This window comes from Chionomys nivalis, chromosome 20 (assembly GCF_950005125.1).
Source record: "Chionomys nivalis chromosome 20, mChiNiv1.1, whole genome shotgun sequence".
NCBI classification, from domain to species: Eukaryota; Metazoa; Chordata; class Mammalia; order Rodentia; family Cricetidae; genus Chionomys; species Chionomys nivalis.
Window position 1 is genome coordinate 18,470,090 of NC_080105.1, and position 21,998 is coordinate 18,492,087.

At 35.6% G+C, this 21,998-nt stretch overlaps 1 protein-coding gene across 1 annotated transcript in view; it reads right to left on the bottom strand.

Annotated features, from left to right (window-relative positions):
* Positions 1-21,998, bottom strand: part of LOC130863211 (probable ATP-dependent RNA helicase DDX60) — a 94,514-nt gene that overhangs the window by 63,952 nt on the left and 8,564 nt on the right. The window contains exons 6-14 of the mRNA XM_057753102.1: positions 17,280-17,441; positions 15,752-15,910; positions 11,023-11,164; positions 9,678-9,833; positions 4,865-4,970; positions 4,149-4,264; positions 2,750-2,910; positions 1,482-1,734; positions 347-513 (exon numbers count right to left, since the gene is read on the bottom strand). Of these exons, the coding sequence (XP_057609085.1) occupies positions 347-513; positions 1,482-1,734; positions 2,750-2,910; positions 4,149-4,264; positions 4,865-4,970; positions 9,678-9,833; positions 11,023-11,164; positions 15,752-15,910; positions 17,280-17,441 (1,422 nt within the window). The remainder of the gene's footprint in view (positions 1-346; positions 514-1,481; positions 1,735-2,749; positions 2,911-4,148; positions 4,265-4,864; positions 4,971-9,677; positions 9,834-11,022; positions 11,165-15,751; positions 15,911-17,279; positions 17,442-21,998) is intronic.

Genomic DNA, 21,998 nt, shown 5'->3' on the forward strand with positions numbered 1-21,998 from the left:
TTTCTGAGACACAAGCAAATCAGTAGATGTCAAGATTTTCAAATGTTTACTCTAATATTTGTAGCTACAGCCTGACATAATAAATCATCATCATTATAGATACGAGCTGTTTTGTTAGAATTAAGTATTGGGTTAGCTTTAAAAGTCTGCAGAAATCATTTGACATTTAGTGTGCTAGTCAATTAATATAAAAATTTCTACTTGAGTAACTCAGATTTGGCAGTCGGATTAACTAAGATGATATTTTATATTAAAAATGAACATAAAGGAGATCGCTGTACTTGAAAGGGTGCTTTATGTATAGGCAATTACAGCTAAATAAAGTGAAGCTATTACATTATGTTACCTGAGTTGGATACAAAGAACTTGCTAGTTCATCAAACCCTAAATACGTAAGACATCTGGCTATGAGTTTCCAATCTGCTTCTTGCAGAAGCTCAGAGTGTTTGTCCAACAAGGAGTGAATTCTCTTCATCATATCAACAGCTATGCTAAAGTCTTTTGTGGTTTCACCTTGGTACAAAATGCAAATAATAAAATTGTTATAAAAGTTATCAAAATAACAAATATTTATTAAGGAAGATCAATCATCTATTCTATCAATCCTCACAATGTCTAATAACACTCAACTGTCTTACTTGGCATGAATGGATGTTTGAGAACAAAAAGAACTAGATAAAAATATTACAGTTCACAGTTAAAATATTCAATTGAAATTTGTAGAATTTTGTGGTGAATTATAAAGCTTTGCTCTGTCTCATATGCCTATGTTTCCTCTGTTAAAAGAAAAGAATTGCATTATTTTAAATATAATATTATAATCTTAGCAACATTCATTTAGCCCTATTGTTCAGAGAGAGCTACTGCATGTAAGCGCCAAATCTGTTCACTCAGTGCAATCCATCTCTTCCAGCGATCAGACCCAGACTCCGACAAGCCCTCCACTTCTCTAGCATCACGCACACTGTTTCTCCCCTCTGCTCACATCTTCATTCTCACTTCTGTTTTGATTCCACCTTTCTTTTAGTTGCTGCACACTCTCACCTATTAAACAAGTGCTACCAACCATCCCCTGCAGGAATTGTAGGCTACATGAATGAGATACTGAGCTAAGCGTGCATTCATTCTTCCATCACTCTCTGCCTTCCTGTTGTGAATATGATGTCCCCAGCTGCTTCAAACTCCCGCTTTTTTGATATGCCTTCCCCAACAATGAATTGTACCCTCAAACTATTAGACAGCATAAACCCTTTATCTATTAAGTTGCTTTTATCAAAGTGTTTTATCACAACAACTAAGGGTAAACTAAGTTAATAGGCATAAATAAACACCAACTTATCCAGAAAGAAAATGTTTATAATTCCAAACTCAAAAGTGAATGGTGCGTTTTTTTTTTTCTGTCTCACTGTTATTGGTTCTGCTAACAATGCTCTTTGTCTGGTCAGCAGTTAGTTTAAAGCTAACTCCAATTTTACACACACCTTCAGCTCGGCAGTGCTCCTTCCATGCTGTCAAGCAAGCTGTTAACCCAACTTTTTCAGCTTGAACTTTTACTGAGTTACTTTTACATGATTTCAAAAACTCTTCCAGTTTCTTCATTCCAGAGCTTAAATTCTTTTTCATCTCCTTCTCAATAGAAGATGACAGGGTATTCCATTTTTGTTCTTCTCTTTGTTCTTCCTTGGCAATCAACCTCTTCTTATTCTCTCTAGCAATTATGTCAGCCTTGCTCTCCTGCCCAAATGGAAAGAAACACAGCTCATGACAAGAAAAAATTATTCCACATTGACATTTCATGAGTGAAATATTTTAAGTATGCTCAGATGATTTTGACCATCACCCCATACTTAAGTAGTCGTAAAATATGTTTTTAATTAAGACTCTCTTGATTGAAAACATAATAATTCAACTTAGTGAATATAAAGACTTGCCATAGATAATTTTCTAAATTTCTATGTAGTGTTATATATTAAAGGGTAAATGTAACAACATCAAAGAGACCTTGCAAAGATTCATTTATGTTTCCATGTAGTGATACCTGCTATTCTCTCCGGACTGCATTTCTGTTACCTTTCCTATCAAGTTACCTTTCTACTCCCTACGTGATCATGATGTCACTATCATGCGGTTCTCTCTGAATATCATGTCTAAGTATAACGTCTCATTCTTCTGACAAGCAATTATCCAACTACTCATCAAGGGTTACTCTGTCTGTACTTATATGTGCACCATTCTTCCTCCCTAGATTGAGATCCTTGAGATAACTTTGCACCTTAGTTGCTTGGATTCCCTAAGCCAAAGACATTTAGTTCACAATATATAATGAGTAAATCAGAAAAGGGGAATGAAAGCCAAGAGTGGATAGGGATCATTATATAAACAAATGATTTGTTTTACCTGAAGATATGTTTTTAAATGTTTTAAATATATTATCGACCCACATTTGCTGTGGTTTTATGAGCCTGATTTATTTTATTTTACATGGTCAAATTACAGGGCCAATGACATAGTTCAGTGAGTAAGGGTGCTGGCCTTACAGGCCTAAAGCCCAAGTTCAATCCCCAGAAGCCCTATAAAGATACAAGTAGAGGATTCCACGAAGCTTTCTTCTGACCTCAATATACATACATTGAAGAGGAGGGAACTGGAAGGGAGGGGAGCAGAAAAATAATTTATAACTCAATAAAATCCATTAAAAAGAGAATAGCAGCAAGAGCTTCAAATGATAATGAAATTTACAGAAACTTACACGTGTCTTTGTGCTCCTGGATTTACTGTAATCATTTTTAGGCTTAGCACCTTGAGTTGTGATGACCTTAGAAGAGACTGATTCTAATGAGTTCCCATAAAATCGTTGAAAAACATGATATTTCTGTACACTTCTAAGATAATCGGGGTCTCTTGTATGCTCTGAATAAGAAAAAAACTTAAAGTGTAAAATGATTTGGCTTTCTCGGCAACATCTCTAACTCTCCACACCACTCCCTAAACAGGCGCTATTCTTTCTAGTGTACAACAGTAATTTTGTCTGAGCAGTTTGCCCAAAGAACATGTTTTAAGTTGTCTTAAATTGGGCTATCTCATCTGTAGAATAACTTTCAGCATGTCTACAAAGGTGTCAATTTTTCAATATATATATATATATATATATATATATATATATATATATTTGCCTATGGAATTGAACCTAGGATTTTATGCATACAAGTCAAGGATTCTGCCACTAGTCAACAACTCCCAGCAGCTTAAACACTTTCAAGACAATTTTTCAAAGTCTATTTCCAAAGGCAAATACTAAGAATGTTATGTAATTCTATTGATTAAATGTGTTCTTTGATAATGGATATAGCACACTCTAATTACTTACACCCATTCTCTTTTATATCCAATTTAACCTGTCATCTCTCCCATCTACATACAAATCTTTTCCCCAAACTCATGCATTTTTGTTTTGATTTCTGACCCATTAACTTTAATTAAGACTCTGGGTTTGTCCATTGTACAACTACCGATGGAACCCTGGGAGCACACCACTGGGTACACAACTGAGGTAATGGTGACCCTCCTCCAGAATCTATCTGGATTATCATTAAGAAGCAAGGGTCAAAGAGTACCCTTCCTTCCAGGTGTTTTGAGGTTTCTTTTCTTTTTGGGGGGGGTTGTTTTATTTTAGAGACAGACTCTAAGTGTTACCTGTTTGTTCCCTGTGAATGAGCTTCAGTAGGGAAAATAAAAAAGAAAGCCATCTGAGATATTCTGGTTCCTTGTATTACTGGATAGGAAAAAGTAAAGCCCTCATCCTGGGACACAGTCATTGAGCTGAGAGCTTCATCACTATAAATTACACTTCAAATGATATCCGGATTTCTTAAACTACAAGACTTCTTTCCTTAACACAGTGTCAAACTCAGGAGACAGAAATCACAAATGCACTCCTCTGCCTAAACCACCTCCACCCTCCATATGAATAGCCACCAGGAAGCAAAGAGAGAAATCTCTGTTAACATCCTTCCTGTTGTCTACCTGAATGCCCTGTGGAATGTTCTTCGCCAAAACTTTTGATCTGAGTTCACAATGTGATTTATACTTTGAAATAAAGGCCAGAGTGATGTAGATTTCAACTAGTTTAGCAGAACCGGCAAGCTCACCATTGAAATTGGCCTTTGTCCTGTCATAGTCATCACTGAGAGGTCTGTGGGAATGCCAGTGCACAAGCTCATCGAATTCCTTGTGCTTAACCAGCGAGGAAACAATGGGGTCATCACTGGGAGACAAAAAGAAACACAAGCATATATCAGATTCCAGGCCTCCAAATCCAACACATTTTATAACTTTGAAAACCATAGTTTCTTCTCCTCTTCCTGGGATACAACATGTGAAGTTGAATGCAAAAAAGTATTTTCTTAGAAGCTTCACAAGTTAGGACCACTTCAGGTCTCCAACACTCTCAAACATTCCTTGTTCTATTAAATTAAAAATAGGAGTAGAGTGCTTTGTTCTCCAATTAAAATCACACAGATGTCATAAAGATGGGCAATGGGCAATGCTGCAAATATATATTGCATGTAATTTACTATCTTTAATGTGTCATATTTCTGCAGTTTATTCAGAAAAAGCCTTCTCAAAGAATAATTAATAAATGACTATTATCTATTCCAAACAAGTACTTATTTTTTTATTTTATTTTATTCTTTTTTAATTAAAATTTCTGCCTCCTCCCCGTTTCCCATTTCCCTCCCCCTCCTCCCACATCTTGCCCCATCCCCCCACTCCCCTCCCCCTATCCCCACTCCTCTTCTCCTCCCCCCACTCCGTTCCCCCTCCCTCTCGATCAAGTACTTATTAATACATATGGAGGCCTTACCTCTTTAGGAAAGGCAAGTCTTTCAAAATGTCTCCAGTAAATTCATCAACCAAAACACATGACATTGGAATAAAACCCAAATTTGGCATCTTTTTATGGGAACTTTCTGTAAACAAAAATAAATATGATAAAGTTAAATGTGAAATTATCAGAAAGGAAGACAATACATTGCTTCCCAAAATTTCACATTTAAAAATTTCATATTCACTTCATTTATATTTTAATTCCAATTCTGCTCATAAAGTTATTTCCTACTTTGAGACTATTGGAACATAATAGAAAATATATAAATAGTAACTAAGCAAATATGTATATAGATAAAAAAGTAGATGGCTCAATGGCTAGAGAGATGATATATATATATATGGCTAGATAAATACATTGTGATAAAGATGGTAGATTATTGATAGATAATAGAAAGATAAATAATAGATGATAGATAATTTCTGCGGTGCTTATGTTCAAATGTCTAATCCTTTTATTTTTGTCTAATAAGTGATAAAGATTCTAAAGATAACAATCTGAGAGATCACATACATATTGTCAAATATAAATTAAAATAGGGAAAACCATACAGGCTTTTGTAGTAAGATCTAATGATTCTCTGAATTTCCTCTGTGTCTGTGGTTATGTCCCCCTTTTCATTTCTGATCTTATTTATTTGCGTGTTCTCTCTCTGTCGTTTAATTAGTTTGGATAGGGGTTTGTCAATCTTGTTGATTTTCTCCAAGAACCAACTTTTTGTTTCATTGATTCTTTGGACTGTTTTCTGTGTTTCTATTTTGTTGATTTCTGCCCTCAGTTTGATTATTTCCAGTCTTCTTTGGATGCTCACCTTAATAGACCTGGATGGAGGTGGGTGGTCCTTGGACCTCCCACAGGGCAGAGAAACCTGCTTACTCTTTGGGCTGAGGAGGAAGGAAGACTTGATTGGGGGAGGGGGAGGGAATGGGAGGTGGTGGCGGGGAAGAGGCAGAAATCTTTAATAATTAAATTAATTAATTAATAAAAAAAATCAGCAAGAAAAAAAAATAAAAAACAAAACAACCTGAAAAAAAAAATAGGGAAAACCAGATGTCATGATTTTGAGGTTATTACAATACTCCCTTTGAGCTTCCTTTAGTTTTATATACAAGCTTGTGCAAAACAGGTAGATAGGTGAAAAAGTGATAGATCAGATAGACAGATGACAGTTAGATATTATGTAGGTATGTTATGGATAGATGTCAGGCAGACAGAGACAGACCGAAAGACAGATAAACAGATAGACAGATGATAAATAGAACAGACACTTCTTATAGCTGTGATAATTGGCTAGTGAATAATTTTTATTTAACGTACTGTTCCTAATTCTCCTGATGCTCTCTGTCCCTGTGTTTGCCCAGGATACCTTCTGCAACAGTTAGGTTAAGTATTTTTCTCCCTGTAACTACAGAGATCAAACCAGAATCACGGAGAATGACCCTCAGTCAAGTCATAACATCAACTGAAGAACATATATCCCAACTCTCTTGTTTTTTGCAAGAGATGTTTCCAAGATAGTGTGAACCCCATTCTAAGGTTCCCAGTTGGCTTCATGTCTCCCAAAGTGGAAACCTGCTCATAAACAGGCTCTGCAGAGTTCTCTTCATTTCCTGCGCTAACCTAATTTGAACCACTCTCTGACTGCTACAGTAAACTCCTTGCACCAGTGTTCTTTTGTTAGGTTGGATTCATTGTCAAAGATCACAAGAATACACACACACACACACACACACACACATGTACGTATGTAAGTATTCATTCTCTGACTGGTACAATAAACTCCTTGAACCAGTTTTCTTTTGTTGAGTGGGATCCATTGTCACAGATGACAAGAATACACACACTTATGTAAGTATGTAGGTATACTAAGTTCTCATACTTCCTCTAAAATCATTTTCCTGAAATTCATTACAATATTAAATATATTATTATGAATAAACCATTTTTGTTTTTCTGCAAATATGCATACCCTAATATAATTTAATAATTACATATAATTCTGAACATTCTGAATTTCATCATTACTGAGAAATCTGTCACTTGACTAATTCTTTAGAGTTAATTCTTCCTTTAGAGTTAATTATGAATTCTATGAGATGCTCTGTAGTTTTTACATGTTGCAGTTTCCCTTTGTTTGTCAAGGGAGTGTATTCTTCTGGCTTAATGTTTTTGCATCTAACTTACCTGATTTGACATCCTAAATGTATAAAATTTGTCTTGATTAATGCAGGTAAATGTTAGGTCATTACTTTCTAAACAACATTCTATTCCCATCAATTCCTTCTTTCTTTCCAAGTTTCCAAATGAACCAAAGGTTGGCTTTTAGTCTCCATGTCATTTAATATCTTCTGTGCTGAATTTTAATTTTTATTTATTTAAGATATATGCCATACTTTAATATACTTATTTTGAAACATTTATACGTGTGTGTGTGTGTGTGTAGGTAGAAAGATAGATAGACAGACAGATGATAGATAGATAGATAGATAGATAGATAGATAGATAGATAGATAGATAGATAGATAGATAGACAGATAGACAGATGGATAGAAATATAGACAGACAGATAGATAGATATTCATATATGCATAGTGTTAGTTGGGCCTGTGCATATAATGGCATCACACTGTATTTTTCTTTCTGTGACTAGCTTTTGTCATTTCTCATAATGGTATATTTCACCTGTTCTGTTTTCTTGTGCAGGAAACTGAGTGCATAACTTCACAAACGCTAGGACACTCGACATATGAGGGAAGGATTTCTCCAACCTTAAGTGTGACTCTTTTTCTATTTACTTATGGAACCCAAATTCCCCTATATTAATATGCAATCAGCTTTTAACCCCATTCAGTATCTTGATTTCTACAGTTTTTATTATTTTTCTCATTTATAATTTTACATTTAATCTCTCTCAAATGTTTTCAAATTATATCCAGAGAGTACATAATAATTGTGATGATTATAAAAACAGAATTTATCAGTTCTAAGTCCACAACTGATGTGGGATTCTCCTCTGTACGCTGTGAATACCATTGGCTAATAAAGAAGCTATTTTGGCCAGTGATAGGGTAGAATTGAGCTAGATGGGGAAAACTAAACTGAATGCTGAGAGAAAGAAGGCAGAGTCAGGATACACCATGTAGCTGCCAGAGGGGAAAGACCTTGCTTGTAGGCCACAAACTTCATGGTAATATAACATAATAGAAATAGGTTAACCAAAGATATAAGAGCTACCTAAGAATTACACTTAAGTAATTGGCCAAGCAGCTATTTAAATAATATAGTTTTTGTGTGATTACTTTGGGAGTTTGGGCAGCTGTGAAATAAACAATCAGCCTCTTACAACAGATTGGCACCCAATATTATATCCTTCTTGTGTCTTTGATGGAGTTGATGAATAGATAGCTATAGTTGTAATTTTCCTTAGTTATGATAAATGATAAAGTAGATTTAAATATTGTAACTATAATTCTTGCTTAATACCTATCTTGTTATATGTAATTTTACTATGTTAAAATTAAATCATTTCTCTCTATTTAAACAGAAAAGGGGAAATGTTAAGAGAAGTCCTTCTATATATGACTATATATGAGCTGGTTTTATTGGTTAATGAAGAAGCTGATTTCAGCCAATTGCTTAAAGAACCTAGCCAGGCTGGAAGATATATATATATATATGTAGAGAGAGAGTAGGCAGAGTCAGAGAGAAGCCATGGAGGCCCGCCAGAGACAGATGCTGGACTTAACTTTACCCTGTAAGTCACAGCGACATGGAAACACACAGATTAATGGAAATGGGTTAGTTTAGGATATAAGAGTTAGCTAGAAATACGCTTAAGCTATTGACCAAAGAGTATTGCAAATAATATAGTTTCTGTGTGATTATTTTGGGTCTAAGCAGCCAAGAACAAATGAGCAGACTACACACAGCTAATTGTGTTCTTAGTTATTCCTCAGCTCTTCCGTGAATTCTATCAGCATCCATCTTTGACACATAATCCTATAAAAATGTTTATGATTTCTTCCTCATAATAATTTACCAGATCTTTCCTATCACTTTCATTTACTGGATTAGAGAGGCCTTGTGGCCTAACAATTTAAATTCCAAATTCTCAAGAGTGATTTTTATGCTGCAGAAACTGTGTGACTTCTTTGTTACTTGAAAGGCAGGTCTGGGAGGAGCTAACCTGTGACGTTTGCTCCTATGGAACTGAGTTTTCTGGACTGTCAGTTCTACCACCTCCTGGCTATGGCCTCTTCTCCTGTGCCTGTCACCAAAGACACTCTGCACATCTGCAGCACAGAGAAAGCAAATAGATTGATTTGGGCAAAGAATTTCTAAGATGGATGCTGGCTCCTTTTTATTCTTTAGCATCTCATACTCTTCCCAACACAAGTCTATTGTTCATTTTGTTATTATACAACACAGATGCTGAATATGTTACCACGCTAATCTCTATGCTGGTGTAGATGGGTCTCAGCTTTCCCAGTTATTTCACAGAATTCCCCCTTTCTATATTTTGGAGAAGAGTCCTCATGATGTAATATCATATTGAAAAGTTTAGTTGACAAAGGTCACATTGGTAGAAAGAGAATTCATTCACATATGGTTTCACCTTTTAAAGTGATAACATTAATTACAAACAACATACAAATTTTCAATATCAGTCAAAGCACAACACCACAAGGACATGACAACTATTCAAACACACAGATGCTAGAAAATGATTTCTACTTGGAGTTTCAAAGAGATTTTTTTTCTTCCTCAATTTAAGTTAGGAATCAGTTACCTTTGACTGGTGATGGTGTCTTTTTAAGAAAATGGCATTCTGTTGTTCTCAAAGGAAATGCATTTCCCACTTCTAAGTTTTCCACCAACTTTGACACTGTGTCCCAGAGATGTATATATTCCTTCTTGATAGCATCTCCTATATTCAAATCCAGGCCTGGATCACAATTAAAATTACACTAAATTAAATTAAAATTAATTAAATTTAATTAAAATTTAGAAGCACTGACACATGCTTAAAAGCACATAACATCATTAAGTCACTAGACTCTGAAATATGAGGCTAATAGTGGAATTTTCAGTGAGCTTCCCACTGAATCTAAATGAAAAGGATCACAGCTGTAGACAATGTAAGGCACATATTAAAACTGATCTTGTCTTTCTGCTTGGCAACTTAATATGTAAAATTAATGTCTTATCTAATATAACCAACAGCGGAGATTTAATTATTTTTAAGATGATAAAAATATTATACCATATATAGCTTTGTAACCAATAACACTGAATAAAGCTAAAATTAAAAATTAGCAAAGTACTATTATTTTCAAAGTAGCTAATTTATTCCAATTCCTAAAATATGACAGGTCAAAAATCTTGATGTCAAAGACATTTCTATACTACTCACTCAAGCACATTTTTCTCAAAATGTATTTCTTTTCTTTGACTATAAAAACACAAGGAAAATATTCTGACCAAAAATAAGTTACAAAAGAAAGTATAGAGATTATCTCTTAGAAAAACTTAAAATCTCTAAATATCTAATAAAGTAAAATGTTTCTATTCATGAGCGATTTCATAAATAAACATTACATGTCATGCATGAAAACAAACTGTTATGAATTGTCAAACACATGAAAACACGCTTTTAACAAAATAATTATTGAGTAATAATAAACTGAAAATTATTTTTGAATTGTTATATTCATTTTTATTGTCACAAATAAAAATTATAAACAAAGACTAGAATACTAGAAAATAATTACTATTTATTCAATAGACAGTTAAGAAAGGTTTTGAAGGGCTGGAGAGATGGCTCAGCGGTTAAGAGCACTGCCTGCTCTTCCAAAGGTCCTGAGTTCAATTCCCAGCAACCACATGGTGGCTCGCAGCCATCTATAATGAGGTCTGGTGCCCTCTTCTGGCCTTCAGGCATACATGCAGAAAGAATATTGTATAATAAATAAATAAATAAATAAATAATTTAAATAAAAAAGAAAGGTTTTGAAGCTTGAAATTTTTCATAAGCTTTCTCTCTAAAGGAAGGTGATATGCATTAGATAGTAATCTATACCTTCTGCGTTTTCTCGCTAAAGGAAAGTGATATGTATTATATGGTAAGCTGATACCTTCTGCGTTTTCATTTTCATAGTAAAAAGCAATATTCTTCAACAAAGGCACATCACGTAAATCAGAAAGGTGAAGTAAATCCAAACTCCAAAATTCAAACATGTGCACATTACTTAGGATGAAATACTCGCACCACTGTTTCTGGAAAACAAAAAAGAAGTTGTTGGCAGCTTACATGTCCACAGTAATATGTAGAATGACTCCATATGCATCTATAGTCCAAATGAAAGGCAAATGAGAAGTCTGTCCTAATTCTCATTAGTATGTAAATACACTTAGGCTGAATAAGGATTATGTAATTCCTTAAAAATTGAAGCATTATATAAAACGAAAACTGACTCAAAAATGAATTTAAACTGCATGTAATCCCAAGCACATGGGATGTTAAGGCAAGAGGATGCCTGCAAGATTAAGGTCATTCTGTGTTACACAGTCTCTGACCAAGCTGGGTTACACAGTTATATCTTGTCTCAAAAACAAAAACAAAATCCATCAACTTAAGGCTGTACAGTGATGTTCCATCATAACACAGACAGAATGTCTGCACAAACAGCACTTACATCTGGTCACAGTAGACACGAGTCTTCCTCAATGGTATGGTTACAGAGTTAAAGTGAGAGGCTCCCAAGTAAGGTTTCTTCATTTTCTCTGCCTTAGCATTAAAAGCAGTGTGGCGGTTTCTCAGGAAAGTCGGGTTCAACCTACCTCTCGACCCAGCAATACCACTATTGGGAATATACCCAAGAGATGCCCAAACATACAACAAAAGTATATGCTCAACTATGTTCATAGCAGCATTGTTCGTAATAGCCAGAACCTGGAAACAACCTAGATGTCCTTCAATGGAAGAATGGATGAAGAAAGTATGGAATATATACATATTAGAGTACTACTCAGCAGTAAAAAACAATGACTTCTTGAATTTTGCATACAAATGGACGGAAATTGAAAACACTATCCTGAGTGAGGTAAGCCAGACCCAAAAAGAGGAACATGGGATGTACTCACTCATATTTGGTTTCTAGCCATAAATAAAGGACATTGAGACTATAATTCGTGATTCTAGAGAAGCTAAATAAGAAGGTGAGCCCAAAGAAAAACATATAAGCATCCCCCTGAATATTAACCTTCATCAGGCGATGAAAGAAGACAGAGACAGAGACCAACATTGGAGCACTGGACTGAAGTCTCACGATCCAAAGGAGGAGCAGAAGGAGAGTGAGCACGAGCAAGGAACTCAGGACTGCGAGGGGTACACCCACACACTGAGGCAATGGGGATGTTCTATCGGGAACTCACCAAGGCCAGCTGGCCGGGGTCTGAAAAAGCATGGGACAAAACCGGTCTCGCTGAACATAATGGACAATGAGGACTACTGAGAACTGAAGAACAATGGCAATGGGTTCTTGATCCTATTGCACGTAATGGCTTTGTGGGAGCCCAGGTAGTTTGGATGCTCACCTTAATAGACCTGGATGAAGGTGGGTGGTCCTTGGACCTCCCACAGGGCAGAGAAACCTGCTTGCTCTTTGGGCTGAGGAGGAAGGAAGACTTGATTGGGTGAGGGGGAGGGAATGGGAGGTGGTGGCGGGGAAGAGGCAGAAATCTTTAATAATTAAATAAATTAATAAAAAAAAAACATAATGCTTCCCAACATAAAGAGGAGAAATGAACCTACTGTTTCTGAACAGCTAACATTATCAGGTACATCCTGCCAAGCCATCTTAGAACATTGCCAAATATTTCAAGATTTTTTTATATATCTTCTAACTGAAAGCTCTTCCTTGTGTATTAAAAAATGTGAAAAATTCTTCACTGCTAAGAGTTATGCAAGGAAGGCTTCCATTCAAGTCTGTATCACACCTGCTGCATTCACACCAGCTCCCATTTATGGACCAGACTTGAGCTACATAAAGGTGACACAATAATTTGATATAACTAAGAAATAAATTAATAATAAAAGTCAAAGCACATTACTTGTGCCGCAATGTTTATTTTATTACTGATACCAATAGATTTAATATATTAACCTTAAATGACCCATATTAAAGCATTTAAATAAAAAATGGGATTGAGAATTGGAGTCTTTCTTTCTTTCACACAGAGCCTGCTACCCTTGGGCTCTAACTAAACACCTAGAGGAATGTCCTCCTATGAGGTTTAGGATAAAGAATTTTCTCTCAAGAATCAGTAGAACCTACATAGAACCGCCTTTACCATGTCTAGTATTTACTACACCACAGAACTCTTCAAAAATTCCATTACAGCAGCTATAAATGTTCACCAGTGTAGATATTCAATATGTCCTGATACTCTTTTGTAAGGATATGAGCATGATGTGGGTGTGTGCCGGTGTGCAGAGGCCACAGAATGACTTCAGGAGTCTTTCCCTGGTAAATCCCACTTTATAAATGTGACAGGGTTTCTCATGGCCTAGAGCTTGACCAAGTAGGCTACATGATCAACAAGTGATCTTTCCATTTAGCTATCTTATAAATTACAAGTAAACATCACCACACTTGACTTGATTTCGCACATGGTTCTACATTGGAGACCAGACATCCAAGGCACGTGCTTTACCAACTGAATCATCACTCATGTGCCCTATTCCTAAACTACAGTTCCCAACTCCAGGTCACATTATGCCAATATAGTAAATGTAATGCAAGCATTATTGAGTAAAATTATTGTAACTTAATCACCACTTCAGTCACAGTCAAATCAATACACTCCATGAATTTCCTTTTCATCTCCCATGCTGGACTTTGAGACAGGGGCATTTATGCAAATGCTATTCCTCATTGAGTAAGAAAGGCACACTGGCCATGCAGCTGTGCTGCCTCCAGGCAGACTTAAGTCACTCCTCAGAATGCTACTGTAGAAGTATACTCAGAGTATAGTGTAGAGCGCTCAAAAGCTCTTCCTTAGTTTTTAACACCATCAACAAGAAGGTGGCTAAATAGTCCCCTAATCTCCCCAAATCCAGTTTCATATCTACACTGTGTGGTCTATTTTCAAGTCAAAAACAGGGTTTTTTTTTAAAAAAAAAAAAAAGAAGAAGAAGGAGGAGGAGGAGGAGGAGAAAGAGGAAGAGGAAGAAGAAGAAGAAGAGCCATTTGCCTACTTAAAACCATTTAGTAGGAACTCAGTGAACTTGTGATGAACTTATCTACCCTGACTTACCCTGATTTGTCTTTCATCCACTACATCACCTTTGTCACTTACCCTATAGTTTTTTGTCCTTGATATAATGAGTGGACTCTAGTCCCTTGGCCATGCTATCTTTTAGGACAATCACACACAATGCTTCTTCTCACCGAATCTGATTTCCATTCTCTCCATCCTGCTAACACCTACTTATCCTTCAGGACTTGGGTCATACAACTTCTTAAGAGATTTTTTCACTATTGATTTCAAAAGTACCCTAGTTCTTCCTTCACAATAAATGTTAACATTCAGTCTGTGTCTTTTCTGTAAGAAGTAACTGTTTGAAAAAGCTAGGGTGGGTTGATCCCGAATTTCCTGAGAAACCGCCACACTGCTTTCCAAAGTGGTTGCACAAGTTTGCATTCCCACCAGCAATGGATGAGTGTACCCCTTACTCCACAACCTCTCCAGCAAAGGCTATCATTGGTGTTTTTGATTTTAGCCATTCTGACAGGTGTAAGATGGTATCTTAAAGTTGTCTTGATTTGCATTTCCCTGATTGCTAAGGAAGTTGAGCATGACCTTAAGTGTCTTTTGGCCATTTGAACTTCTTCTGTTGAGAATTCTCTGTTCAGCTCAGTGCCCCATTTTATAGTTGGGTTGATTAGCCTTTTACAGTCTAGTTTCTTGAGTTCTTCATATATTTTTGAGATCAGACCTTTTTCAGTTGCGGGGTTGGTGAAGATCTTCTGTGTCCTTTGCTTTACAGAAGCTTCTCAGTTTCAGGAGGACAATGAGGACTGCTGAGAAGTCAAGAACAATGGCACTGGGGGTTGACCCTACTGCACGTACTGGCTTAGAAAAGAAAAAAAAAGCTAGGGTGGAATGATGAAGGGTGTTCATCTCACTCCATCTCCGTGCCGGAAGAGCACATTCCTAATTTCATTGGGCATAAGACATTTTTCTTGACTGTTTATCCCAGGACCCTAAAAGAAAGTATGCATGGCTAACATATATATATATATATGAAAAATGTGAAAAGAAAAAATTGTATATGGATACTTTCCATGTTATGAATACAGAAATATCTGTTCGTTTAAAATGAAGAGAATAAACTGGATTGCTGACAGAGTCTAGCCTGATTTGCACAGAAGACTCTGGATACATTTTTGCTATTTGTTTTCCTAAGGTCTCCAAAAGCTCTGTATCCATAATCTATAATGAGAAAAAATAATAAAGCCTTGCATCCATTTCTTCAGCTCTTTCTCAACGCAGAAGGTGATGGTCACCAGGAACATCCTCGTTAAAATGACACAAATCCTGACACTGATAAGATTTTTAAAAAAGAAAATTTTGAAAAGTTCCTTTTTGGCTTGTATGCAAGTTATGATGGTTGTTATTACTAACAATCATATTACTTAATATGATTGTTAAAACTAGTCAAGGGACTGATTTAAGCAAGCCAATCTTTGAAGACTCCAAAATTTAACACCACTCTTATAAACCTGTTTTAAAGGTTAACATGGTTTTTAATGTATCAAGTAGTTAAAACAAAAGTATAAGAAAAGTAAGTATATTTACCATTTTAAAGACAGTCTTGAGGTCCGCAATCCAACCAGAAGTGATGAATCTTGAACAGGCTCTCTGGGAAAGAGGTAGGTGGAGTTGAAAAACCACACTGAGGCAATAGAGTTTACAGAAGTCTTCCACGTCCTTCAGGGTTAAACAACTACCTTGTTCCTGTAGAAAGTAAAAAAGGTGAGTAGAGAGCGGCAGGCTGGGAGACTACACACTCAATCTGCAGAAGCCGGAACTTGGCATCTAAGCTCTCCATGTGCGAATTCCATATTTACAATTTCTCCATTTCTGAGACAGTACATACCCAGAAACTAGGCTGTATTTAAACACGTTTGAGATGGGGGGAAAGAAGCTTCTAGCTTTGCAGAAGTGGTGTAAGGTATGGTTCAACATTTTCAGGGACTCCAGGTTTAAACTAATAAACCAGGTGATGAACGGGAGGTTCCAGAGGACCTTGGGAACATGGAGCTACCTACATGCTACAATCTCTCTTCTGTCTTAACAACCTACTCTGAAGGCAATATTGTGAATGGCCTCCATGAGGACAACAGAGTGGCAGTGTAGCTCAAGGCTGTAACTGCACGATGAGAACAGAGGTAAATAAGTAGATATGCTTAGCATCATGGGACAGGGACACCATTGCTATTGGTAAACATTTTGTCTTGTTGGGGGAACAAGGAGACTTTAATGGGATGCTCCTAGGATGCCAGAGAGGGTCCAATGTTTAGAAGTTCCAAAGAGAAAATTTTGACTTACTATCATGATTTAGGGATGAATTAAATTTAGACATATAATCATGTAGAAAGGTCTCATTAAAAATTACATTAAGGAGATACCGCAAAGCAAAATATTAAAACTATTTCTGAAATCTAGAAAGTTGATAGGATTCATTAGCTGAGACTCCATAGTACTAGAGTACATACAAAATGGTATGTGCACATGTGTATATCTTTGTGCCCATGAGAATATATATGGAGAGATGACTGTTTAGTCATAGCTAAATCTCAACTGGCCACCAGATTCTTGACCTTTTCTGCAATAAAGAAAACTAAGAAGAGTAGTCTCTCCCCAGGCAGTAGGGTACCACTGTGTGAGCCTATCTTTTAAAGTCACGGAGAAATTTGCACAAGATAAACCTTAATCCAAACTACAGTACTATTTAGCACCTTGGATTGGAGGACTGTTACTCGCAAAAACTGAAAGCCTGTGCTTTGATAGTGGAATAGAAATAACAATGCTTTCCTGAGCATTTCATGAACTGTGCACAGAAAAAGCCCAAAGCACAGTAGCATAGCAGGTTGTTTCTTCGTTTGACTGTCTGTGGGTGATGAAGTCCACATATGTCCTATGTGAAGCACCTGTAAGTAACACACTGTCATGGAACAGCGTACTCCTTTATGACACGAATTGCAGGGATTCTCCTATTTCTGCTGATCCTATAAACAAGAGAGAACCCAGTGCCACGTGGGGAAATGATTGGTGAAAGCAATAAATAGGAAAGCACAAGTGCATCCCACTGCAGCAACCGCACCTGTTTGTCTTCGCACGTCTGCTCGGAGGCTTTCTTCTCTCTGTTCTCTAAGAAGCTGTGGTACATTTCCAAGAAGAGGGAGCAGGAAGTGACGCAAAGGGCTCGCCGGATGTCAGAGCCTTCTGGCCAGAGTTTCTTGAGCAGAGACATCGTCTCACAAGCCTGTCTCCGCAGAGAATAATAACACGTCATGACGATTAGAGAACGGTATTTATTCATAAGCGATTATATAGTAAGAAATGGGTCAATATGAACATATCGAAACTAGCTATTTCCACTAAAACATTATGAACACAAATTTTGAGTAGTAAAATTATTTCAAAAAAATGTGAGAAAACTGTTAACAAATACATGCATAAAAAGCTGTAAATCAACAAGGAAATTCATTACTTTAAATGCTAATTCTCTAATGAAACTCAAATAATGAGAATATGGAAAAATGTTTATATTCTTTAGTAATATAAAAGTTGTATTGTTTACTTTGATGATATCAAAGCGCTATTTTTTTCTAGTTTAATAACAGACAGTATCAGAAATCATAGTGTGTCAGTCCTTGAACTCTGCTAATGAAGTTATAAACAGGCAAAGGCATATGACAATACATTTAATTGTTATTCAATATATTGATTTAGAGATATAACCCGGAGGAACCATCTAAAATCTGTCCAAAGATGTGTGTACCAAGGTTTTATCACAGAATTATTTGTAAAAACAAATCTTCAAACAATATAAATGTTCAGCATTCAACAAATATCATATGTCCATAAAAATATTATTTGTGAGAGTTTTAATGATATCAGAAATTATGAAACAATTTAGAAAAGTAACAGAAAGGGTACACATTCCAACATATCCTCAATACTCTAAAATACATGATGTCACTTAAAGGATATATTCAAAATATGTGAGTCTTGCCTCTGAGTGCCAACATTATAAGCAAGCAAGACATAATAATAAGGAAATGTATTCATAATAATAAGACCATCACATTCTTGAATCTAAATATTATACGTCTATTGATAAAACTTAGAGATGCAGTATTCCCTTGTATTCCTATGTGAACCAAGGTACTGGATTACTCACAAGAAATTCTTTGATCCTTAGACTTTATTTTTTATTATTTTATAATAGTGAATATTTTGGCCTGTATGTATATATGCAAAGAGTAAAATCTCTTAGTCACTGAGCGAATTTTCCAGCCCCAATCACGTATTTTCTTAAAATATATACACATACAATTTTGTGAGTAATTCTCATGATTAGAAGCAACACATATCATAGCAACCAACTTTCTGAAAGTATTGGTTGCTTTTATAGATACTTTGCCCCAAATCTCCTCTTTTGTATCAATTAAAAAAGAAAATAGTATCACTGATAAACAGCAATAGTGAAATGTGTAATGGAAAAATAACACACGCCATCTGGAGAATATATCAAGTTCCCTGTCATACTTGGTGACATCTCAAAACTTTGCAGGGAACAAAGAGAGATCCTACAACCTTATGAGAAATACAAAGGATTGATACTATTAAAGAGTGAATTAGAACAATCACAAAAATGCTGAATCTGCCCTAAATATTCAAATGTCATTTTTCAAAGGAATCTTTTAATCTGAAATTTTTAATTTCCTTTAAATTTTTAGATTTAATAATTTTACTTTTAGATGTGAGTGAGTGTATTGGCTCCACATACTATTGTACCACATATGCTTGGTGCCCATTCATGTGAAAAAAGAAACACAAACTTAAATTATATTATTTATTTAAAATTATAATAAAATCATTAAATATGATAATCTATGGAATAAATTGAAAACTGTTATCTCTATATCAAAATCTGTCATGAAATGAAAGCACTATTCAGAGAAAAACAAATCACACTAAAAAAAGTTTAACGCCAAAAGTGAGAAAATCATTAAATGTTCTGTTCAAAAAAAAGATAATAAGAAATAAGAAAATAAAAAGAAAGTAAAACATCAAACCATAGCCTAAAAGAATAAAATTCTGTATATCTTATTAATAATACCAAACTCAAGCTGAAAATAGACAAACATCATTAAACAAATAAGAAAGACATTAAGAGACTACGGATGTAAGCCCAGACTACTATACCCAGCAAAACTTTCAATCACCATCGATGGAGAAAACAAGATTTAAACAATACTTATCCACAAATCCAGCTCTATAGAAAGTACTAGAAGGAAAACTATATCCCATGGAGGCTAACTGAAACCACAAAAACACAGGCAACATACAACCTCACACCAGGAAAACCCAAAGAAAGGAAACACACAAACACTACCAATGGAAAAAAAAAACAGAAATTAACAATCACTTGTTAATAATATTAATAATAAATATCTCTTAATATCAATGGACTCAATTCACCTATAAAAAGACACAGACTAAGAGAATGGATATGAAAACAGGATCCATCCTTCTGATGTATACAAGAAACACACCTCAACCTCAAAGACAGACATTACTTCAGAGTTAATAGTTGGGAAAAGATTTCCAGTCAAATGGACATAAGAAATAAGCAGGTGTAGCTATCTGATATATATATATCAGATATGTTTGTACTATCTGACAAAATAGACTTCAAACTAAAATTAATCAAAAGTGTTCCCCTTACTCCACATCCTCTCATGCATAAGCTGTCCTCAGTGATTTTGATCTTAGACATTCTGACAGGTATAAGATGGTATCTCAGAGTCATTTTGATTTACATTTCCCTTATAAATAAGGATACTGAACAATTCCTTAAATGTCTTTTGGACATTTGAGATTCTTCTGTTGAGAATTCTCTATTTATATCTGTACCTCATTTTTGAATGGACTACTTGGTATTTCTATGTCTACTGTCTTGAGTTCTTTATATATTTTGGAGATCAGCCCTCTGTCAGATGAGGGATTGGTGAAAATGTGGGGAAAAATATGAAGACATATGACCTGAATTTCTGAGAGCTTATTGACACTAGACTGACAGCTGAGGAGCCTGTATGGGACTAAACTAAGATTAGGGTGACTTTTTATAGCCTGGTCTTTTTGTGGAACCCCAGCAGTGGGACCAGGATCTTTCCTGGTGCATGAGATGGCTTTTTAAAGGCAATTCCATTTAGTGGGATGCTTTGATTAGCCTTGAAGAAGGGAGTTGGGTGGTCATGTTCCTGCCTTAACTGAATGTGCCAGGCCTTGTTGACTCCCCATAAGAGACCTTACCCTTTCTGAGGAGTCTATGGGGGATGTGGGGGAGTGGAATTAGGGGAGGGACAGGGAATAGTAGATGATAGGTAAACAGAATAAAAAATAAATTTAAAAAATTAAATTAATTAATGAGAAGATATGGAGAAGGACATTTACTATTCATCAGAGGAAAAATTCATCAGGATGGAAGTCTCAGTTCTGAATATCTATGTCCCAAATACAAAGGCACACACATTTATAAAAGAAACATTACTAAAGCTTAAAGTGCACATCAAATCCCACACACTAATAGTAGAAGACGTCAACACCCCACTCTCACCAATGGACAGGTCTGCCAGACACAGACTTAACAGAGAAATAAATGAACTAACAGATGTTATGAGTCAAATAGACTGAACCGATACTACAGAGTATTTCACACAAACACAGATGAGTATATCTTCTTCTCAGTACCTCATGAAAGCTTCTCTGAAACTGACCACATACTCAGTCACAAAGCAAATCTCAACAGATGCAAAACAAAATGGAATAAAGCTTAGAGTTAGATAGTTTCAGTGCAGAATTTTATCAGAATTTCAAAGAAGAGTTAATACCAATATCCCTCAAATTATTCCATACAAAGAAACAGAAGGAACATTGCCAAACTCCTTTTATGAGACTACAGTTACCCTGACACCCAAACTACCCAAAGGCAAAACAAAGAATAGAATTATAGACCAATCTTCCTCATGAACATTGCTGCAAAAATACTTAATAAAATACTGGCAAACAGAATCCAAGAAGACATTAAAAAATATCATCCAACATAGTCTAGTAGGCTTCATCACTTATGAAAATCTGTTAATGTAATCCCCCATATAAACAAACTGAAAGAAATAAACCTTATGATCATCTCATAAGATGCTGAAAAAGCCTTCAAAAACAACAAAAACCAACACCACTTCATGATAAAGGTCTTAGAGAGATCTAGGACACAATGAACATACCTCAACTTAATAAAGACAATCTACAGTAAACTGACAGGTAACATCAAATTCAATGGAGAGAAACTCCCAGCAATTCCACTAAAATCAGGAAAAAAGACAAGGCTGTCCCCTCTCTCCATATCTACTCAATATAGTATTCAAAGATGTAGCTAGCACAATAAAACAACAAAAGGAGATGAAGGGGACGCAAATTGGAAAGGAAGAAGTCAAAATCCCACTATTTGCAGATAATATGATAGTATACATATAGTATACCCCTAAATTTCTACCAGGTAACTCCTACTACTGATAAACACCTTCAGCAATGTGAAGAGATACAAAATTAACTCAAAAAAATCAGTAGCCCTCCTATATATAAATAATAAAGGGCTGAAGGAGAAATCAGTGAAGCATCACCCTTTATCATAGCCTCAAATAACACAAAATTGGTTTTGGAAACTCTAACCAAACAAGTGAAAGACCTGTATGACAAGACTTTAAGTCTGTGAAGAAAGAAATTGAAGAAGATATCAGAAAATGGAAAAACA